Source organism: Nesoenas mayeri (genome assembly GCF_963082525.1).
Source record: "Nesoenas mayeri genome assembly, chromosome: 16".
NCBI classification, from domain to species: domain Eukaryota; kingdom Metazoa; phylum Chordata; class Aves; order Columbiformes; family Columbidae; genus Nesoenas; species Nesoenas mayeri.
This window is the reverse complement of record NC_137562.1, coordinates 8,629,882-8,648,862: the sequence shown is the minus strand read 5'-3', so window position 1 is coordinate 8,648,862 and position 18,981 is coordinate 8,629,882. Positions and strand designations below refer to the sequence as shown.

Genomic DNA, 18,981 nt, shown 5'->3' with positions numbered 1-18,981 from the left:
ATATGATTATTGTGATTGCAGATGTAATTCATCACTAGATGGCCTGTGGCTCTTCAGATGCCATCAAGTGAATGAATTTGACCTGTGTCAGATCCTGCCCTGAGGAGCTTTGTTGGGACTTTGATGGGGACAGCTTAGAAATGACATGTGGCACAGGAGAAGCGAGGAGATCCACTGGGGATCTCCGGGGCAGTGCTGGATGCCAGCTTTGCTCTTTTACATTTCTGGGCACCTGCATTTGGCCACCTCTAGAAATTGATTTCTCTGTCGGATGGACCTTTGGTTTGCCCTGCATGGAGCACTCCACCCATGATCCCCCAGGAGATGCCTCCAGGGGCTACAGGAGAAGCGATTCTCTCTAGCCTCTTCTTATCCATCCATCAGCCTTGGGCCAACGGGAAGGAGCCAACATCACAGCTCCTGTCCGTCTGCTTTCCCAGTGCCTGTGCAGGGTTAGCTGGATTTCCAGGCTGTGAAAGCAGCTTTCCAAATGGTTTCCAACACAAGTTCATTTATGCACATCATAATTTTTGCAGAAACCTCCAAACACCGGCACTTTCCAGCTGCTTACCCCTGAATGCAGCTTTTTAAGAACAGCAGGATCTGGATTCTTTCTACAGCCAATTTTAAGTGTCTCACACATCTGCCTGTTAAATTTACCAACACGTTAAATGAAAGTGGTTTTCTCCTGGTGGAAGATCTCTACTTCTGTTGCTCAGAAAATGCTGTGCCAAATAATACAGAGGCAGGGATCTATAGCAGCGAAAACACGTATTGAAAGAAATACCTGTTTAACCTCAGCAAACCAATAGTCAATTAAGTAATCTCTGGTAATTCTATAATATCACATGCAATCACTCTGCAATTAAAACTCTATTAAACACATAGCTAAGTGCATTGGAGACACTTATGGTCTGATTTTGAAATCCCAGCTGGATAACACGCTGAGCGTTTCTGTGCTGCCAGCCCCTGCCACGCAGATTAGGAGACCCTGACCTGTATTTGTCACCCTTAATCCCTATGTTTCAGGTTTATCATACAAGGGATGAAGCAGATTTAGGGTGACAATCCTGCCCTCTTGGGTCCCCTCCCCAGAGACAGATTTGAAATGTGGGGATGTATTAACTTTCATCTAACACAGGGTAAAAATGCCCTTTTCTCCCAGATACCTGGTGGCTTTTGCTGCTGTATTCTGTCTCTCTGAGCTCATGCTTATCAAAACAGGTGAGTTGTAAAACATGTGATGGGCAAAGTGGCTGCCAAAATTATTTTTGTTATTGTTATTGGCTCTTAAGACCTGTTCTCCACCACCTTAAGGCTTAACAGAGGGGTTTCTTTGTTGGTGCAAAATGGAGCAGGTCAGCCTGGTGGAGCTGAGCACAGCAGAGGGAGGATTAGATCCAATGTGTGTTGGGGGTGACCGTCCAGGATGGTGTTTGTGAGACTGGAGATTTCCTGCCTCTATTTTTTGAACTAAAAATAAACCAGATACATCCCCCACTTCTAATTAATTCAGTGTGGTCTTAATAGGAGCAGGCCTGCTCCATGAACTTCTGATATTTCCCACATTTGAGAAAATGAGGTACTAAACCCATGGATCAGCCCAGGGCTGGGGAGCAGAGGAGGGACCTGAGCAAGCCGACTGGAAAATGATCCTTCTGCTGAGCTGCATCTCCCTAAATCAAACTCCCAATGGAAACACACATTAAAACCTGAATTATTGCATCCTATGGCTTTCTATTTTGTCTTATAATGGTGCTATTCTCTGCCCATTTGAACTGCAGCCCAAGGAAGAAAGGGAGAGACGCAGGAGGAACGGCGGAGAATGAGCCCTTGTTTTGCTCATCTCGGAAGGAAGTGCTGCAGAAGGAAACATAAATTTTGAGTGACATCTTTTTCATTGTGCAAAAGAAGATTTAAACTGTGTCAATTTTTATTTTCAGGCTAAACTGAATGTGGAAGCAATACTGGAAGTTAAATTATATTAGACTGAACTGAGTATTTGATTTTACCTTGTGTGTATCCTGTGGCTGAAGATGGGAGACGGTCTTTCTCCAGGGCCAGCATCTCGAAAAGCTCACGTTGGGTTAGCATGAGCATGGAGCAATACATAATGTGCAAAAAGACCACAGTGAGTGCATGGTGGCTGGTTTAACTGAGCATGGGAGACACATTTGATTTTCAGCCCTCCATCCCTCTTCTGGGGCCATTAGAGGCTCCATGTGACTCAGGGCAGGGGCGGTGATGGGGAATGTGCTACTGCTGCCAACTCACTTGGGACCCAGGGAGCTGCTGCAGCCCAAAGCACTTGGCTGTTGTCTTCCTCCTGGCTTTGCCTCTCCTGTCCCCTCCAGGATGGCCCCAGGTAAGGGTGTCCCTCTGTTCTCTCCTCCTTTCTCTCCTGGAGAGCAAGAAAAGAGATGCTGGTCCCTCTTCAAGCCACCTCCACTGGTGCCTGCAGAGAAGCTCAGATCCAACCTTCCTTGATAGCTTCATTCAGATGATTTTGGCCAATTTATTTCTTTTTCACTGCATTTCAAAGGGAGCAGAAATACATACAGCTGGGGAGCATCATGTAATTTCTAAGCAAAGGCAGGAGCTGCTTGGGTCAGTACTGACCCATCTGAATAACATCTCGCAGCTTTTTCTGCATTTCATCTCATTGGTGATGGTGTTTCCAGCTCTGCCCAAGAAATACACACTCCAGCTGGTACTAGTAACGTATACGACAGTGTTATGGGGCTCATGTCAGGGATTTGCATTAATGCTGATTTCTGGAGAAAAATTCCTCATGTATTCAAAGCTCTTGGGTTTTATGTGCTTATTTAGTCAAAGAGAATCTCTCACAAAGGGAAGCGGGTGTCACTGTACCATTTGATATGAGAGATGGTAAAAGCTGGGCCAAGTGTAGATGGAGCTGGCACTGCCTAGTTCAACCCCGAGGAGCTGTTTATTCTAACATGATGCACTACCTGACAGGTTGTGGGCAATATTTATACTATCAGGCCCCCAAACGAGGGATTGTGGCAGCTGCGAGGATGGGGATGAGCCTAGTAAAATTAAAACTGCTTATGCTGGTATTTGGGTCACAAGGCTGCAGAAGAAAGGATTTCCATAAAAGTCGATATCAACCAGCAGAGATGGGGGACCACCAGTATGCACCAGTAGTACTCAGGAGAGCAAAGAAGGAGAAACTAAGAATAGCAATGGTCCTGGGGAGCCCTCAGCTCCTTTAGGCACCACTGAAAATGCTCAGTGTTTGCTGGATACAATCCCCCTGTGCTCTTGCACATGTTACTGAGCAGTGTAAACATTAGATTTGACTCCTTAATTTCCATTCTCAGCAGCCAGAGCTCCGCGTTCTATTTTTCTGTATCATTTTCCTTCATTTTTTTCCTACTGCAGAAGGATTGTTTCTTTTTTGGATTAAGGGGTAGAAGATACTATCTTGCATGAAAGGAGCCATGTTCCCCTAAATACTTCTTTGTTAATGGAGGCGAGACAGAAAACCTTTTGGCATGGAAACCTGACATATTGTACTCTAGACTATATTCTCCAATCCTGATTTTCAGTGGCTTCAGCTGACAGATTTGAAAATGGATATGAATTCCTGCCCCTGCTCATGCTGGTGATTAAATCATACACTGGCACTCATTTCATCCACAGGAGCAAGGCAGAAAATGAAGGTTAAGAGCTGTCCCAAGAACACGGTCCAAACAGCATTTCCCTGATGACAGTGCAAACCAGGGAGTCTTGCCCAGTTTCCTTCTAAGATAGTTTTGGGGAAAAGAAAGAAATTGCTTCATACCATTTAAGCTTCATTTGTGCCATTCCACCCAGGGATGTCTGGGTGTTTGGAGGAGAAGGAGGAAGAAGGAAAATAAAATTCCCATTTGAAGGGTGGAAAAGGGTTCCCGTCTTCTCCTCACCAGATTCAAGGCTCTTTCTATTTGGTAAGATCAGGTCTAACCTGAACTGGCATTCTCTGCAGCCCCTTTCTTCTTTCTTCTCCAGTTTCGAGTTTCATGTGTCCTTTATTCCTCCCTGAACAGTTTCTGCTCACGAGAGGGACCCTGGGGCTGTATTTACTTCATGCTTCTGCACTGACTAAGGCCCTGGCCAGACTTTGTGTTTAAAAACACATCAGTTAACATTTTAAACACTCATATGGACAGGATTTAACACCTGGAAAATCTGCTTGTTGGGCTCTAAAGTTGTCTTCAGAGATGCAGGCTGTAGATCCTGAATCCCAGCAGAAATGTCTTGCCAGCCCAAGCTGCAGTGCCAGCGAAGGGACATGTCTTGGGAGAGGGAAAAAAGAGTTTCTGTGTCCCAAGAGGTACAGCCGTGGTTTATAAAATGACCCCATACTGCTCTCTTCATGTTACTTGGCAGGCTGGAGAGTAAAGCTACACATACAAACATCTCTGGGAAATATACACAACCATTACAGAACTAATTTATCCTTCTGAATTTCAGTGTGTCACTTCAGCCATTAAACTCAGCTTCCAATCACGCTTAATATCACAGGGGTTTTGCTGAACTCCACTTGCAGTTGCTCAGACTTTTTATTAATGATCAGACAAATCTGATTTCCTTAGAATACAGGAATTACAAAATACAACTGCTTAAGGTGCAGATTTTCAGATTGGTGCTCTTCTGTGTATTGTGGCTGCAAAGTATTTGCCATTATTTGTTATTCCTGTTTGTGGGATAGTTACATTAAATCTCATAGCAATATTCTCCTCCTCAAATGGATAGCTCAGACTTGGAACGTCAGTGAAAAGAAATGAATGAACTCTTCAAAACATTTGTTCAGAAAAGAGAATATTCATACACAAGTTGATGAAATGTGGGCTGCATGGATTCTTCATTAATACTTGGCATTTTTTTAGTATTACTTGAAGAAATATAGAGACTCTGAAATAATAATTTTAAAATTCTTAGATGTTCAGTAAAAAAATGTGGTTTGACTTCATCTCCTAAAAATCAACTTACAGAGGCATCACCCAGCCAGCTGTGGGAGACTGAAGGCTAGATTTTTAATTGGTTAAACCTCTCTAAGTGCTTTATAATTGTGTTCACTAAGCAGCTTCTGTAAGGGAGCAAATGCTACCTGGAACTGATCACACTTAAATAGGCTTAACCAATGTCCACCCACAGACGCTCAAAGCCTCCCCTTCATGCCCATTAATTTGTCTCAACATTGTTATCAGCTGTGCCATTCCAGAAATCTTTCCTTCTCTTGCTCTATGTCTGGATACACAATGGTCTGGGCAGCATACATGAGGTTTTACCTGCTGAAGGCTCCTTGTTCTCAAGGGTGCATTTGTGCACCCGTGTGTTTAAGATTTATTTGGGATGTTATCAAGTGATTGGCGTATCAGGTTGTACAGTCAGAGAATATTGACCCTTCGTGAAGCATCACACAGTGCCCAAAAGACTCAGTTTCCAAGCACTACAATATAGCCAAGGAATAATAACAAAAAATTGAGGTGGTTTATAACTGGAGAAATTGCAGGAATATTGGGTAGATGAAGGAGCATCTGAAATATCTCAGTGGGAGGTATTTTTAGTGGCAGCACTGGTGCAAACATTGCCCCATTATCCTCACAAAAGAGCTGAGAAGCTGCCAGCACCTCCAACTCTCTGCATTTGGATCCTCTCACCTGATGAATGTTGAGACCAGAGAGGGAATTACAATCAGAAATTAGATGCTTAATGAAATAATGAGCTGGCTCCCAGGCAGCAGGGCTGACACATTCCTTGGTCCTAATCACCCTAATTAATTTGTACATGACCAAAGTCAGGCAGAGCCAAGAAAACACATAAATGCTACCAAAGGGGAGGAAAATGATGTTGTGGTTGTTTTGAATGAAGCTATTAGCCTGACCACTTTTAGCTCCTATTTCAATGTAAATAAATACATAATCTCAATAGATCTGGAGAAAGGAAGAAATGTGTTTGCTGCTCTGATCTCATCCAACAGCTCTGCATACCACAAACTGCACAAATTTCTTTTCTGAGCACTAGTTTTACAAGTTCTGAAACTTTTCACCCTTAAAACAAAATCAAGCTCTCTGTACTTCAGGCTGAAGTTCACTTTTGGAAATGGAAAATACTTTAACACCCATGAAGCCTTGATTTTTTTGCCAACAGTTTTATTTGTGGAGAATAAGTGTCATTTTTCTTTTCTCATCCTCTTCCATTAACTAGCCTGGGTTGTGTACATGGTTTTGGCTGCCATGGATCCCAGGATAAACCACGTGCATCCTTGTTTATTTTTTGCTACTTTTCAGACATCTCAGAAGCCTGGTTTATTAAAAAAAAAGTTGCAGGGAACAGGTGACAAAAGTAAATGTGAATCAAGCAGCACCAGTAATCAAGTGCATCTGAAAAATGAAGTGAAGCAGGATTTTGCTCACACCTGCCAGATAAAAAAAAGCCTTTCTGCGTGCTGTGGTGAATCACAGGCAAATTGATGGTGGATTTCTTATTTATTTGATCTTCCTCAGCCCAGAAAGGGAGAAAGTGGCTGCTCTCTCATTGTCTTCCCAGCAGGGAAGGAGCTCAGTCCTGCTGCCGGGGTGGCAAAGCAGAGATGAACCTTAATATCTGTGCTGGTTGTGGAGCCACGTTTAACCTGCTTTTACATCATTTCAAGCTTCAGGCTGAAGCCCTCACTTTTGCTAACTTTTGCAGCTTTTGCAGCACATAACAAAAGCAAAAAATTGCCTGGAGAAGAAGGTTATGCTTATTGTTTGGAGAAAGAAGGGCTGGTTTTCATTATCTCAGAGAAAACATGCACCTGTTGGTGAGAGATGCTTGTCCACCACTGCCAAGCAATCTGCAAGGAACAGCAGGAGTAAATTTAGGTCTCCTCTCTTTATGTTGATGGAGTACACAATACTAAAAGGACAGAGAGAGGTGTGCGATGCTGTTGTACAAGTGAGAAAAGGCAGCTTCTCACTTATTGGCAGCAGGGAGAAGCATCCAGAACCAGAAAGAGATAGTGGGGAACTGAGGGACGTGCGTGACCCTGTCCTTGCAGGCTCAACACTGAAGCAAGGCTCCGGATGATGGTTAACCAGGGTGCAGGGAGAGTAAATAACCAAAGCTCAACAAGATAAGGGGAATTTAATGTCTTCTGTTTTTTTTTCCTCAGCAGGCATCTCCCAGCACGGTGTCCGAAGCCGGGATACGTACAGTGACTTGGCTATGGCATGGGCACAGTGTGCGGAGTGGGTGCATCCGTAGTGAAAAAACACGGGAAAAATCTCATGGGGGTTCTTGGTGTGTTCTCTGGGGATTTCTTCACTTGTTGAAAAAGTGGCCTTGGCCAAAGTACTTCAGCTGCCTGGAGCTTTGCCATGAAATCAGGGATCAGAAAGCTTTCCGCTAACAAACACTCACCATCTAACGTGCATGAGGACTCTCCTAGTTTGTAACCAGCACTGACACACTTTATTAGATTTTTTGGGGTACTATTTTTGAGGAGTTTTTGCTTTATCGTCTGTCAGTTTAAGCTACCAGATTCTTTGGTCTTCTCCTCAGCTTATTTAGGTGAGCCATCTAGAATTTTGCAGCACATCTCAATTTCTGGTTGAAAGATGTTTTATTTAAACTTTTTCTGAACCAAAGCTCTGCAGAAAAAGGAATAAAGCAAGATATGCAAGGCTTAAGTTGGTGGTGACTGGGTCATTAAAATACTGGGCTACTTTGCCTTTTTCAGAGAGTCTGCGTGTGAGCAGGTCTGTTCTCTAGCTCTATATCTCAACAAGAAAAGACAAAAATGTTTTTTGTGATTACCCTAAATGTGGTTGTTTGGAAGCTCAGACTGGAGCCAGCCAGAAATAGAAAAGAAAAACTTGATGCTATCATGTTGTTTATATTTCACAGAGCACGAAATATGTTTTTTTCCTTAAATTTGAAATTTTCATTTATCAGCTTCTCCTCCATTGAGCACAATTAATTAAACAATACACAACTATCTCTTTAGCTTCCATTTTTTATGTGTTCTGTTTTGTTTTTATAATCCTTTAAGGGAAGATTAGGACTCAGAAAAGTGACTCTGGGAGAAAAAGAAAATAGCGGAAAATAGACAGTAAAATTCTCTAGAAAACTTTTGGTGACTCAGCAAGAAATAGGTGGAGAAGGAAAGACACCAAGAGAACAAAGAAATTTATTTAACGAAGTCTGGGGCTTTGAGACAAGAATTGGGCAACTTTGGCAAATGTCAAGGCATCTGGGGACACTTCATGTTTCCAAAGAGAGTTAATTTTCATTTAAGATACGTTTTGGATGAAAGTATTTACCAATTTCAACCTACTACTCTTCAAATCGTATTTATTTGGACACCTCTAGCCTGTTTCATGCCAAAAGATGTGAGTACTTACGCAGGACCCTGACGCCGTGCTTCAAGGCTTGCACGCGGCTGGGCTCCATGGACATGCTGAGCATCGTCTGCTGCCCACCAATGGTGCAGACCTGATTCTCCTGGGCTGCTTGCTTGAACATGACCATGAGCTGATTGGCGATGATGGTGTTGAGCACCGAAATGACGACCATGGGGAACACGAAGGAGATGAAAGTGTTGACCTGTGGGGAGGAGAGATGTGGCACAGTCAAGGGATGGGAAGGGTCAGCGGAGCAGGAGATTGTGGGTTTTTTTCTCAAAGCAGCAGAGAAACAGCCCACAGTGGAAATCTCTTCCCTTCTCTTACTCTGCTGGCTTTTGAAGGCTTATTGCACAGAGGGAGAAATCAAAAACCACTGACATATATTCATTCACATGGGTCAACATTCAAAGAGGGCAAATTCATTCGCATCCAATTATGTTGTCTTCCCCTTTTCAGTGCAGTTCATTGCCATAAATGTCTCAACTGAAACAGGCCATTGGTCTTTTCATCTTGTGAACAGCAGGATCCTTCTTAGCTTTCATGATGCATAGCATGACTTCTAAATAACAGTATGTTATTGTATTTTTTCTTTTTCATGAGCCATCCTTAGGATATTTTTAACTTTTTTTTTTTTTTTTGTATTCCATCCTTTCCTTGTAGATTTAATGAGTGTTTTGTTATCTTATAATCAAATTATCCAATAAACCTTGTGCCTGAAAGGATTAAAATTGATCAGAATAAACAAGTGGAAGTTGTAATGTTTTTAGTACGAATTATTTGATTACTACAGTTTTGATAAAATTAAATGGAAGATAAAATTAAGCAGTGATTGAATCAAGTGGAAGTCACTCTTTGTGTCAAATTAATGCAGGAAGGCTTTGTGAGGGCCTTAGGGGCTGTCTAAAAACCCTGCTGGAACTGAGCTCAAGGAACGGCCACCCAGGGAAATCGAGGCACGGGCAGGGTTTGCCTGTGTGTCTGTGGCCAGGCTGCTGTGGTGGGATGGTGACTTGCCATGCAAACCCTTGGGGCTTGTCCTCTCTGCTGCCCAGCTCAGGACGATGCTCAGAACATCACTGAGATGAGTGTGGGACAAATTAAAAGCCCTTTCAAGTTTTAAAATCTCAAAATATTAACAAGTACTAAACTGTGTGCTCCAAATCTCTGTGGAAGCAACTACTAAAATGAAGAGGGACTTTGCCCTGTGGTAGGGCTACAAGGCCATTAACTTCTTCCCCAGACAGCCACAAGTCTTACACCTCGGCGCTCTAGAATACAGAACCAACCCTGCACCCCAAGCCAACCCCATGTCTCTCTGCAAACTGTGGAACCAGGGAAGCCTCATCTACAACCGGGTGCTCGGTCTGCTGGGATGGAGACACCCAGTATCTACTAGTGCAGGAGTGTGGTTTCTTTGCTCTGGAGGGATCCAGAAATGCCAGAGATTAATGGAAAGATGGAGAAAGAATCCAACCACACCCTCAGGATGCTACACAGGATCCATTGAAAAAAACCACAAAAAAACCACGTAAGCACATGGGGAGCAGGTTCATTGGCAATCAGAAGCACTTAAGTTTCTTTGTTCATAATTTTGAGAAAGTTGCAACTTTTCTTTTAGTGAAGATAGGTAGTATTGCTGTTGTCAAAGTTATCTTTAGATGGATCAAGTCACTATACGGCTTTGTGCTTCTTCAGAGCTCCACACGTTTAGCAAAAGTACCAGCTGGGTTTTGTCTCTCCCAACCCACGTGGTGACAACATCGTCTCTCATTTATGCTAGTTAGTAATAATAGAGCTCCTCTGTGGACTGAGGACGTTCTTAGATACACCCCATCAATGCAAACTGTTAAGGGCCTCCTTTGTTAAATACATAGCATTTTTCTAAGAAAGATAACATATCTCACAGCCACCTGCATATAAAGAAGAGCTTTATCTTTTGGAGTCGCTTCAAGACACAAAGAAGGATCATTAAGTAGTAGGGACCAAGTTCTCAGCTGGTCCAAAATGATATAGTTTCACTGACAGAGTCATTTGTGCTTGTAAAGAACATGCTTCCTTTATTTAACCTTCACGATGCAGCTGGGCTGCGTTGGTGCACACAGGGGTGAAATGATTTGCTCATATTTACTGGATCAGACTAAGAAATGAGCCCTGTAGTTCCCCACTCATGTTTCTACAGTTTAGTTGCAGAATTTCCTTCTTTCCTACTGCTGAAAAATGTTTGCACATCAGCAAAAGGAAACATTTTCACTCTGGAAATGCTTTGTCACCTGAGCTTCAGAGTTTATTGGCTTTCATTCAAAACCTTTGCCCTACCTGTAAATTAGTCTCACCTAATATAATTACGCAGAACTCAAAAAGTCTTTTCTGAGCTTTCTTTAAAGCCTTGATTCATTCCATAACTATATTGGGAAGTCTTCAAAGAGTGTGGGAAATTGTATAGAATAGCATCGACTTTTACTTTTATGAATTGCTGCATTAAAAGTGTGGAAATTGCATGCTTTCTAAGAAAGGCTATATTTAAAGATTTTTTCCATGTCTTGATTTGTATAAAAACTCTCATATAGTTGAAAAAAAATCAATACTTTCCCCAGAGGCAGAAGGTTTTAATTTGTGGAAAGAATTATTTGCAAACACAAACTCTCAAGGACCATAAAGACTAGAAAAGCTAATCCCCCTCCTGCAAACCCTCATTTTTTTTCTGGTGAGCTGCTTGCTGGGTTATGTGAGTCCAGATTCCAGCACACTGTGCACGTTGGTGCAGTAACACTTCATTTCCAGGTGACTTTACACACTGCTGGAGCTGATGCCTCAAACAGTGGAGATTTTCTCACCTCCTGCAAGAGGAGCTGGTCTAGGGCCCCAAGACTGCACATTCAAAGGTCTTCAGGAGTAGGAAGACTTGTATAAGTGTTTAATGGGATTTTTTACAGCACTGAAACTCCGAATAGCAGTGGGACTAAAGTGGCTGCAGCTGAACACCTGTGGACGCCTTTGTGTCCTTATATACCTTTAGAGATTGCTCTGGTCATGGGTGAGAGGATTTAGACCATGTCCAGGTTCTTTTTTGACCTGAAAGTCTTGGCCTTTATTTTGACTCACCATGGAAATGACAGCTCACATGATACTGGATCTAAACTAATTCTGTATTCAGGGTTGTTCAGATGCACAAGCAGAGCGGTATGGCCATATCTCTGCTGTCACCAAATGTGGTTCAGTTTGATTCTTCACTCCAGGAAAAGTGATGTGTTTGCATCAGTGTGAACCCACTAGACCCAAGGTTTCTGCTCAGCACCGTAACGGGCAGCAATACGGGCAGCGATGTGCAACACGAGCATGGTGCAGAAGTACAAAGCTGGGCTTGGAAAGGCTTAGCACTGGCTGCTCTCTAGAGTAAAAAAACCTGACATCACACATTCTGTGGCTGTGTGTTAAATCCTTATTGAAAAAAAAAAAAAAAAGAAAAAGGGAAGAAAATCCAATCCTACAATGTTTGCCACTGGCAGGAGAGCATGAAACACTAACCCACTTCCATGCTGCTGTCACTCCTGTAATCAGTGCAGTTCTAAAAGCCGTTCAAACACCAGCAACTGTGGGATGGGATTAGTCCTCAGGATCAAATTATGTTTTGTCTATTGCAGAACAATGACCTTCCCTTATGGTAATGACATGAATTTCAACTGCGGGTGAGCCTCCAGCAGAAGCCTATACCTAGACCCTGTCCCCATGAAGACACAGCTGAGCTACCTGATCACTCAATGGATGAAAAGACGTGACAGTGACACTCGCTCTGACTCAGCGAGTCCTCAGGGGTACAACACCTGCATGGTCCCCAAGGTGGTGACACCGACCTTCCCAGCCCCATCTCAGTAGCTGTGGGGCACCTGCCCTGCAAAGGCACCCAGCCCCTCTGACTCTCTAATGACACAGCCTTTCTCTAAGCCCTCTATTGCCAAAGGGAATTTTGATTCCAGCCAAAACATGAAGCATTAAAATGATACAGGGTTTTGCAGGACACAGAAGACAGAGAGAAAAAAAAAATAGGGCTTCATAAGCTCATGAGAAGAAAAATGGAAATTAAGTCACATTTCTGGAAGGGAAAAAAAACAGCTGTCAGACTCTCTTGGTCAGCTCAACAAAAATCAGACTTTGCGTGAGACTAGGGAATTCAATGTGATCTGAGTTTTCTTCTTCCTTCCAAACAGGAGTGTAGGAGAGACACAGGGGAAGGGATGAGCAAAATGAAGTGACACAAAAGCAGAAGTGAGCGCTTGGGTTTGTGACTCTTCCTAAATATTTTCAATTGAAAACTGCTCCCCTGGCTCTGCTGAGCTTCCTGCTGACGTGATTTGCTTTTACCAAGTAGTCCCTCAAATTATTTGGCTGCTGTGGTTTCCCTGGGTTACCACTAAAAGCAGACATCAGCTCACTCGCAAAGGTGATGGAGAAGATGAGTATGTAACTTCACAGAGGGACTCCCCAGAGGGCTTAAACGAGTCCTGTAAAAAGAGTTTTGCAAAGGTTTATTCTTTTGCGCTCCAAGTTGACTTCTGGAGGAACACAGACTCACAGGCCACTTTAGATGAAGAAGGCTTTTCCATCCCTCCTAAAGCTCAGACTTTTGTCTTATATGTATTTGAAATATGGGCAATATTACATGTTACAGGCACTTAAAGGTCACTTTTCCCTCCCAGCAAAACTCAGTCACCTGAGCCACCTGCAGCTGACTGTTCCCATGGTCCATCAGCACACGAGTTTGAAGGGGTTCAGACTGTTAATGAGTGTTTGTAGATGCTTTACGAGATCTTGAAGCACTTATGTGGCTAATCGTAAAAAACTAGGCTAGAGGCTCTTCCTGGAGAAACAGTAGCAAGTTAAACACCTCCATTGGAAGTATTTGTGATAAAAAAGCCGAGAACTAGAACTATTCATAATATTGTCACTGAAAGAGTTTTGATAAGAAAATGTTTCTTTACTGAGATCACAAAAGATTTTTGAACTTGCATCTTGTGTTTTCCCATAAAACAGCCTTTTTTTCTAAATAAGTGAATAAAGTTGCCCAAAGCAAACGAAGCATGACATGCCAGGATACCCTGTCAGCAGGAGCAAGACCCTCGGAGGGGACATGGGGGGCAACGGAGATTTAGGGACAATTCTAGCTCTGGGTTGCGACAGTGATTTTGTGGCAGACACCAGAGCTGTTACCCCATTGCCCAATAAATGAGGTGACGGCAGAGCCAACTTCTCGGTCTCTGTCAGCACCACATCTCGAGACATGGCCCCTTCCAGCAGTAAGCTGGATGCTCAGAGCAATTTTACCCCCTTTCTCTTTAGGAATGTGAGAAGGACAATTAAAATGGAGAGAAATGTGGATGATGCTGAGCAGGTAAAATCTCACCTGGACTTTCTAAACTGCTCTCATACTCCATTTCCCCACAGAACACTTGTCTGCCAGCTGTGAAATGCTGTGAAACAGCTGTCAGCCTTTCCGATTTCTGCTGGGGAGGATTTCTCTTTGCAGAGACTCTCCCCTGGTCCAGCCACCCCTCGAGGGCACATCTGGGGAAATGGTTGAGAAAGCCCAAAGAAGCTGAAAACTATCTCAGGAGGATATTTGTCTTTGCTGTTTTCCTGGAAGTGATGATGGCGAGGTCTGTGGATGCGAGGTATCATTTGATTTGTGGTTTTGAGCAAATCAATGAAACCACATAGCTGGGATGTAACAATCTACCACATTCTGGTTCACCTAATTTCCAATGGAAATGAAAAGTAAATTATCCTCCCCCTGACTGTGGAGGCAGTATTGTTAGCATATGTCAATCAGAAAAGCACATTCTGCTACATCAACGTTCGGCTGCCAAAAAATCTTTTTTGACTAAATGTACTTACAAAATTACCAGTTATCTCAGTGGCCAGAATTAGCATTTTTTTAAGCACCCAGTGGAAAATTTCAGCCTTTAATGAGCACAGAATCTAGCATTCCTGGACACAGCCAACTGTGGAGACCAATCAGGAAGGGGACAGGCACACGGTGCTGAGATGCCAAAGGGAGCATTTGGCAATGGCACTCGTGTTTGATATTCACAGGATGTATCAGATGAAAAAACCAAAGGGTTTTTTCCCCCCAGTAAATAAATTACCATCTAATTAAACCACATCTTTGCATAGCTTTCCGAATTTCCATGCCAAGTATCTCGCGGTTATCAGCTAAATGCCATTCGTTAGATACAACAGGGCAGGAGAGCTCTGCCTTTGTGAGTGATGGAAGGAAACAACAACTGCTTTTGTAGCCACTATCTGGTACAGTGAGGAATGAGAAAGCTGAAAAATCACAGCCTAGGAAGGGAATCCAGCTCTTCTGGAAATTCGTGAGCAATTTTATTAATTTCAGAGTATATTAGCACTAGATTTTGATAGAAAAGCTTTCTAATCCTTCCTCTCTCAGATCATTCATTTAATAAATATCTAAATTAAATCTGCAGGTGGAAGCTTAAAAGAGTACGGAAGTAAGAATAAACTAAAGAATCTGAAATGCTCGAGCGTGTGTCCAGCACTAGTGGGTACCCATTCTGCAGGATACAGCACCAGCCCTTATCTCAGGTGAGTGCATCCTGGTGTGAGAACACAAATCCTGGATAAATAGGAACAGGGCCAAGTGCTGAAGCCTGTGTGTAGATCTGGAGCTCTAACAAGGTGCTCGAGCAGGAGCTCGATCGTTATAAATTACTGGTTTTAGCTCAGGCAGGTTCACCTGTCAGGTTGTATTTCTGCTGGCTGCTATCTCAAGCAGCCGTGACAGTGTGACATGGTGTGACATGGTGTGACACAGCTGTCACCCTTGGCCAGGGGCTGGTGACGTGGGTGGGTAGCACTGGGTGCCCCGGGCAGGATCACTTGGTGCTGCATGTGGGTATGGTCGGATCCTGCATCCCTGCAGCATCCCTTCACCTCCTGGGGCTTCAGCAGCTGGGTGAAGTGATGCTGCCCTTGCCTCAGAACCAGGAGCAGGATGCAAATATCTGATGGAGGTCCAGGTGATGGGACATTACATGTCATCGTTAACCTAATGAATAACAAAAGAAAAGATATCAAACCCCAAGTAATATTTTCTCTTTAAAACATTCTGAGAAATGGCCACAAAATTCTCTGGTTGTTATCACGCCATTATCCCTGTACCTCTTCTATCCAGCTATAGGTGAGTAAGGATCCTACACATCTTGCTGTAGTCTCATTCCAAACACCTCTCTTATTCACCTCTGGGAGCTGTAAGTGCAAACCAGAGAGACTGAGGAGCACCCTCAGTTTGCCCCAGCAAAGCCTTTTCAAAAGTGTTAAATAACAAACCCAGGCATTTCCAATAAAGGTTATGGTGATGTGAAACATTGCTCACAGGCACAGGTATCTGATGTTAAAATGCTACAATCAGCTACGAATTACAGATGCAAACCTTGAAGCCAGGACACAGCTGCATGGGGACAAGGGATGGGAGGCAGAAGCAGCTAAATATCTGGCAGTCAGAGCAGTGATGCATATGTGAGCCTGATCTAAACATAGAGATAACCAGGACATCAAATATGTGTTATTTAGGAGAAAAAAAAAAAAGAGGAAGGCCTCAAACACAGGTATATCTTTCCCAATCCACCTCTGATTAAATAACTCAGCTGGCCCCAGCCACAGGAGCCTGGATTGGCTAAACCTGTGCATTTTAGACCCCTGCAGGAGTCTCAGCTTTCTACTTGTTTTTGATGGGGTCTGGGAACAGGGAGCTCCAGGTAGTGTTGCTTAGTTGAAGAAAGAGAGCATACAAGTTTGAAGATAAACTATCAGATGGATGCTCCCAAGTGACTGGACCAGGTCCTGTCCCCATGATTCTACTTCCCAGTATCCACTAATGTTAATGAGACTGATAATTAATTGCATAGCAAGGACATGTGAGTCTCTGTTACTGACACATCCATTTAATGGCCTTAATTGCTACAGGAAAACCCCTCAAAAGACAAGTCAGAGGAAAATGTGCAAGACTTGTGCATGAGCTCTGGCTGCTTGCTTCTATTAAGATGTTTCGGGTTTTGTATCGGTAGATATTTATACTAGAAGAAAACGCATTTTACTACAAGGCTTACGGTGACAGTGTGCACTGTTTGCAGTCTGTACGGTACTTTGAGATGTGCAAGTTTGTGCAACCTACTGCGAAACACAAATGTGGTCATGGCCAGAACCACTCAGAGGATAGTGGTTCTCTCCTCCCTTGGCTGGCTGGATGACCCCAGTGTTGCCTCCAACTGGCTCACATCAGACACGAACTCTTCCAAATAACTTAATTTAGCTCTAGATGAGGAGGATCGGCTTAAACTCCATTTTCATTAGTGTCTTGTGTTTGCTCCAGAGTAGTGATGTTTTCCTGGTAACGTGCCTTGTCTCTGTAGATCCGCTGCCATCATGAGAGAACGGCCAGTCAGTGTGGATTAAGATATTAAGAATAACCAATGTGTAACACTTTCAAGCCTGTGTGTGGTCCCGCACTGATGAACTATAATGGGAATGCAGAGCAGCTAATGATCTCAAGAAGTTAAGTTAATCACATACTCTGCAGGAGTTAATCAGATACTGAACAGATGGAAATAAATTGCATACTGACAAAAAAATCCATCATATCTATATTGCAAAAAACGTTCCACCAGCTTTCCCATTCATAAGTCTCCCTCCACGGAGAAATCATTTTTTCATAAAAAACAACATCTGATGCAGAACAACTTAAATGGGGCTCTTGCTCATGATGGGTTGGCAAAGATGTCAGAGCACTGAATAATGATGGCATTCCTGAGCTTGACTGGATACCTGAAAAGATCATTTAACCTCATTTCTATGCATAGTTACAATCCTGTGGCCTAAAGTATTTCCAGATTTATCATAAGCGATAGCAAAAAGGTATGATTCATACATAAGTGTTTGATATAAAGCTTATTATTCCTAATTGTACGCAAGGGTAATACCTAAGTATCAAACTCCCTGGAGACCTCAGAGCTCTTCATTACCTTGCTAAATGCCAGCAAACCAACTCTTAATGTTTGCCACTGTGCGTTGCAGAATGTCTTGTTATACATCATGTAATTCAGCTTTATCACTCAATAAACTGAAGGATAAAAGAATGTTTATTTAGAAAATGAAAGAGCAAAACAGTTAAAAAAGGTCCCAACTACAAAAAAAAAAGACCACAAATCCTCACTAGGATTACACTTGATGAAGATTGGTTTGGGGGACTCATACATCTCACTTCAGTTAATCCAGGGCCTCCTGCTATTGATTCAAGTGGGATATCTGGGAGATAAAATAGAAGGGTTCTGGCCCAGGATGGCAGTTGCCTCCCCATCTCTGTCTGGTGAGGGAGGAAGGAAGAAGTGACAGAGCACAGTGATGTTCATCTATCATGTCATCATTAACCTGAAAGCTTTAAATCTTCCCCTCTCCCTCCTTCAGGAAATCCTCCTCCTTAATTTCCTGAGATTGGGAACACTGAGCTACAAGGTAAATTAATTTAATTTACTCAGTTTTGCTTGCAAACAAGAATAAAGTCAATTTGCGTGCTGTCAGTTTACTGGCCTCAGCTTTGTTCCTCAGATTTAGTTATCCATAACACTATTTGGGGCAGTATTTTTGGTTGAACAAAAACTCAATGAATAATGTTCTTGATTTTCTCTTTTGAACATGCAGGTCTCCTTTACTATATCCCCCTCACGCTCCCCAGCAGATGTATTCTACTGAAGGGGAAATAATATTTCAGCTTCAAATGACAGGTTGGAAATATGCTTAAATAATTTGCTGTTGCAGTTGGATTTCAGTTCTCGCTATCTGCTGGTATTTTACTTCCTACTTGTTTTTTGCCAAAGGGATATTGCCCATTGCTTATCACAACATATTTCATTTTCTCCAGTTCTGCTGCTTGTCAGCCCTCTAAATAATTTAATAAATGTTCATACAGTGCCTAATGCTCCTGACATCTGAGTAATCCCAATCCAGATTTTGCAGTTATTTTGTGCCTATCCTCTTGCCTATCTCCTTGTCCATTGGGCATTGCATAAGCCTTGGGGGTCCATGTGGTGGATATTCACACAAAGACAGTCCCTCCATGACTTGGTGCTTCCCCTGCTGTGGGTTGATTCTCTATGCTGAGGGTGGCTAACAATGTCCTAGTCAAAACCAGGAAAATCGTTCTCTTTTCTATGCCACAACTGCAACCATCTGATGCTCCTGCTCCCGATGTGTGGGTTTTGCAGCCTGGGTGGGGGGAAGGGGTGGCAGCCACCGCAGCCTTAACAAGGGTGCATTTGCCATGCAAATAAATCGTAGCAACTGATTTTGCGAGCCCATACCCAGATCCTTGCTTTTCTAACATCTACTTGTTATTCCATACTTCTTCAATTCATGCTTGGGATAGTTGTTGTAATGAATGAGACTATTATGCTTGGATATTCTCTCACAGAGCATGTCAAAAAAAGAGAAAAGAATCAGACGATGGTGACAGTCAATTATCCCTCAACTTTTCTTGTTCTGGTAATATTGAATCATTTGAGTCCTGGTAATC

General features: G+C 42.9%; 1 protein-coding gene across 1 annotated transcript in view; it reads right to left on the bottom strand.

Moving 5' to 3' along the window:
- The window catches only part of NTSR1 (neurotensin receptor 1), a gene marked incomplete at both ends in the record, with an annotated part of 49,328 nt that overhangs the window by 4,331 nt on the left and 26,016 nt on the right, over nucleotides 1-18,981 (bottom strand). The window contains one exon of the mRNA XM_080354799.1: nucleotides 8,397-8,598. Within this exon, the coding sequence (XP_080210925.1) occupies nucleotides 8,397-8,598 (202 nt within the window). The remainder of the gene's footprint in view (nucleotides 1-8,396; nucleotides 8,599-18,981) is intronic.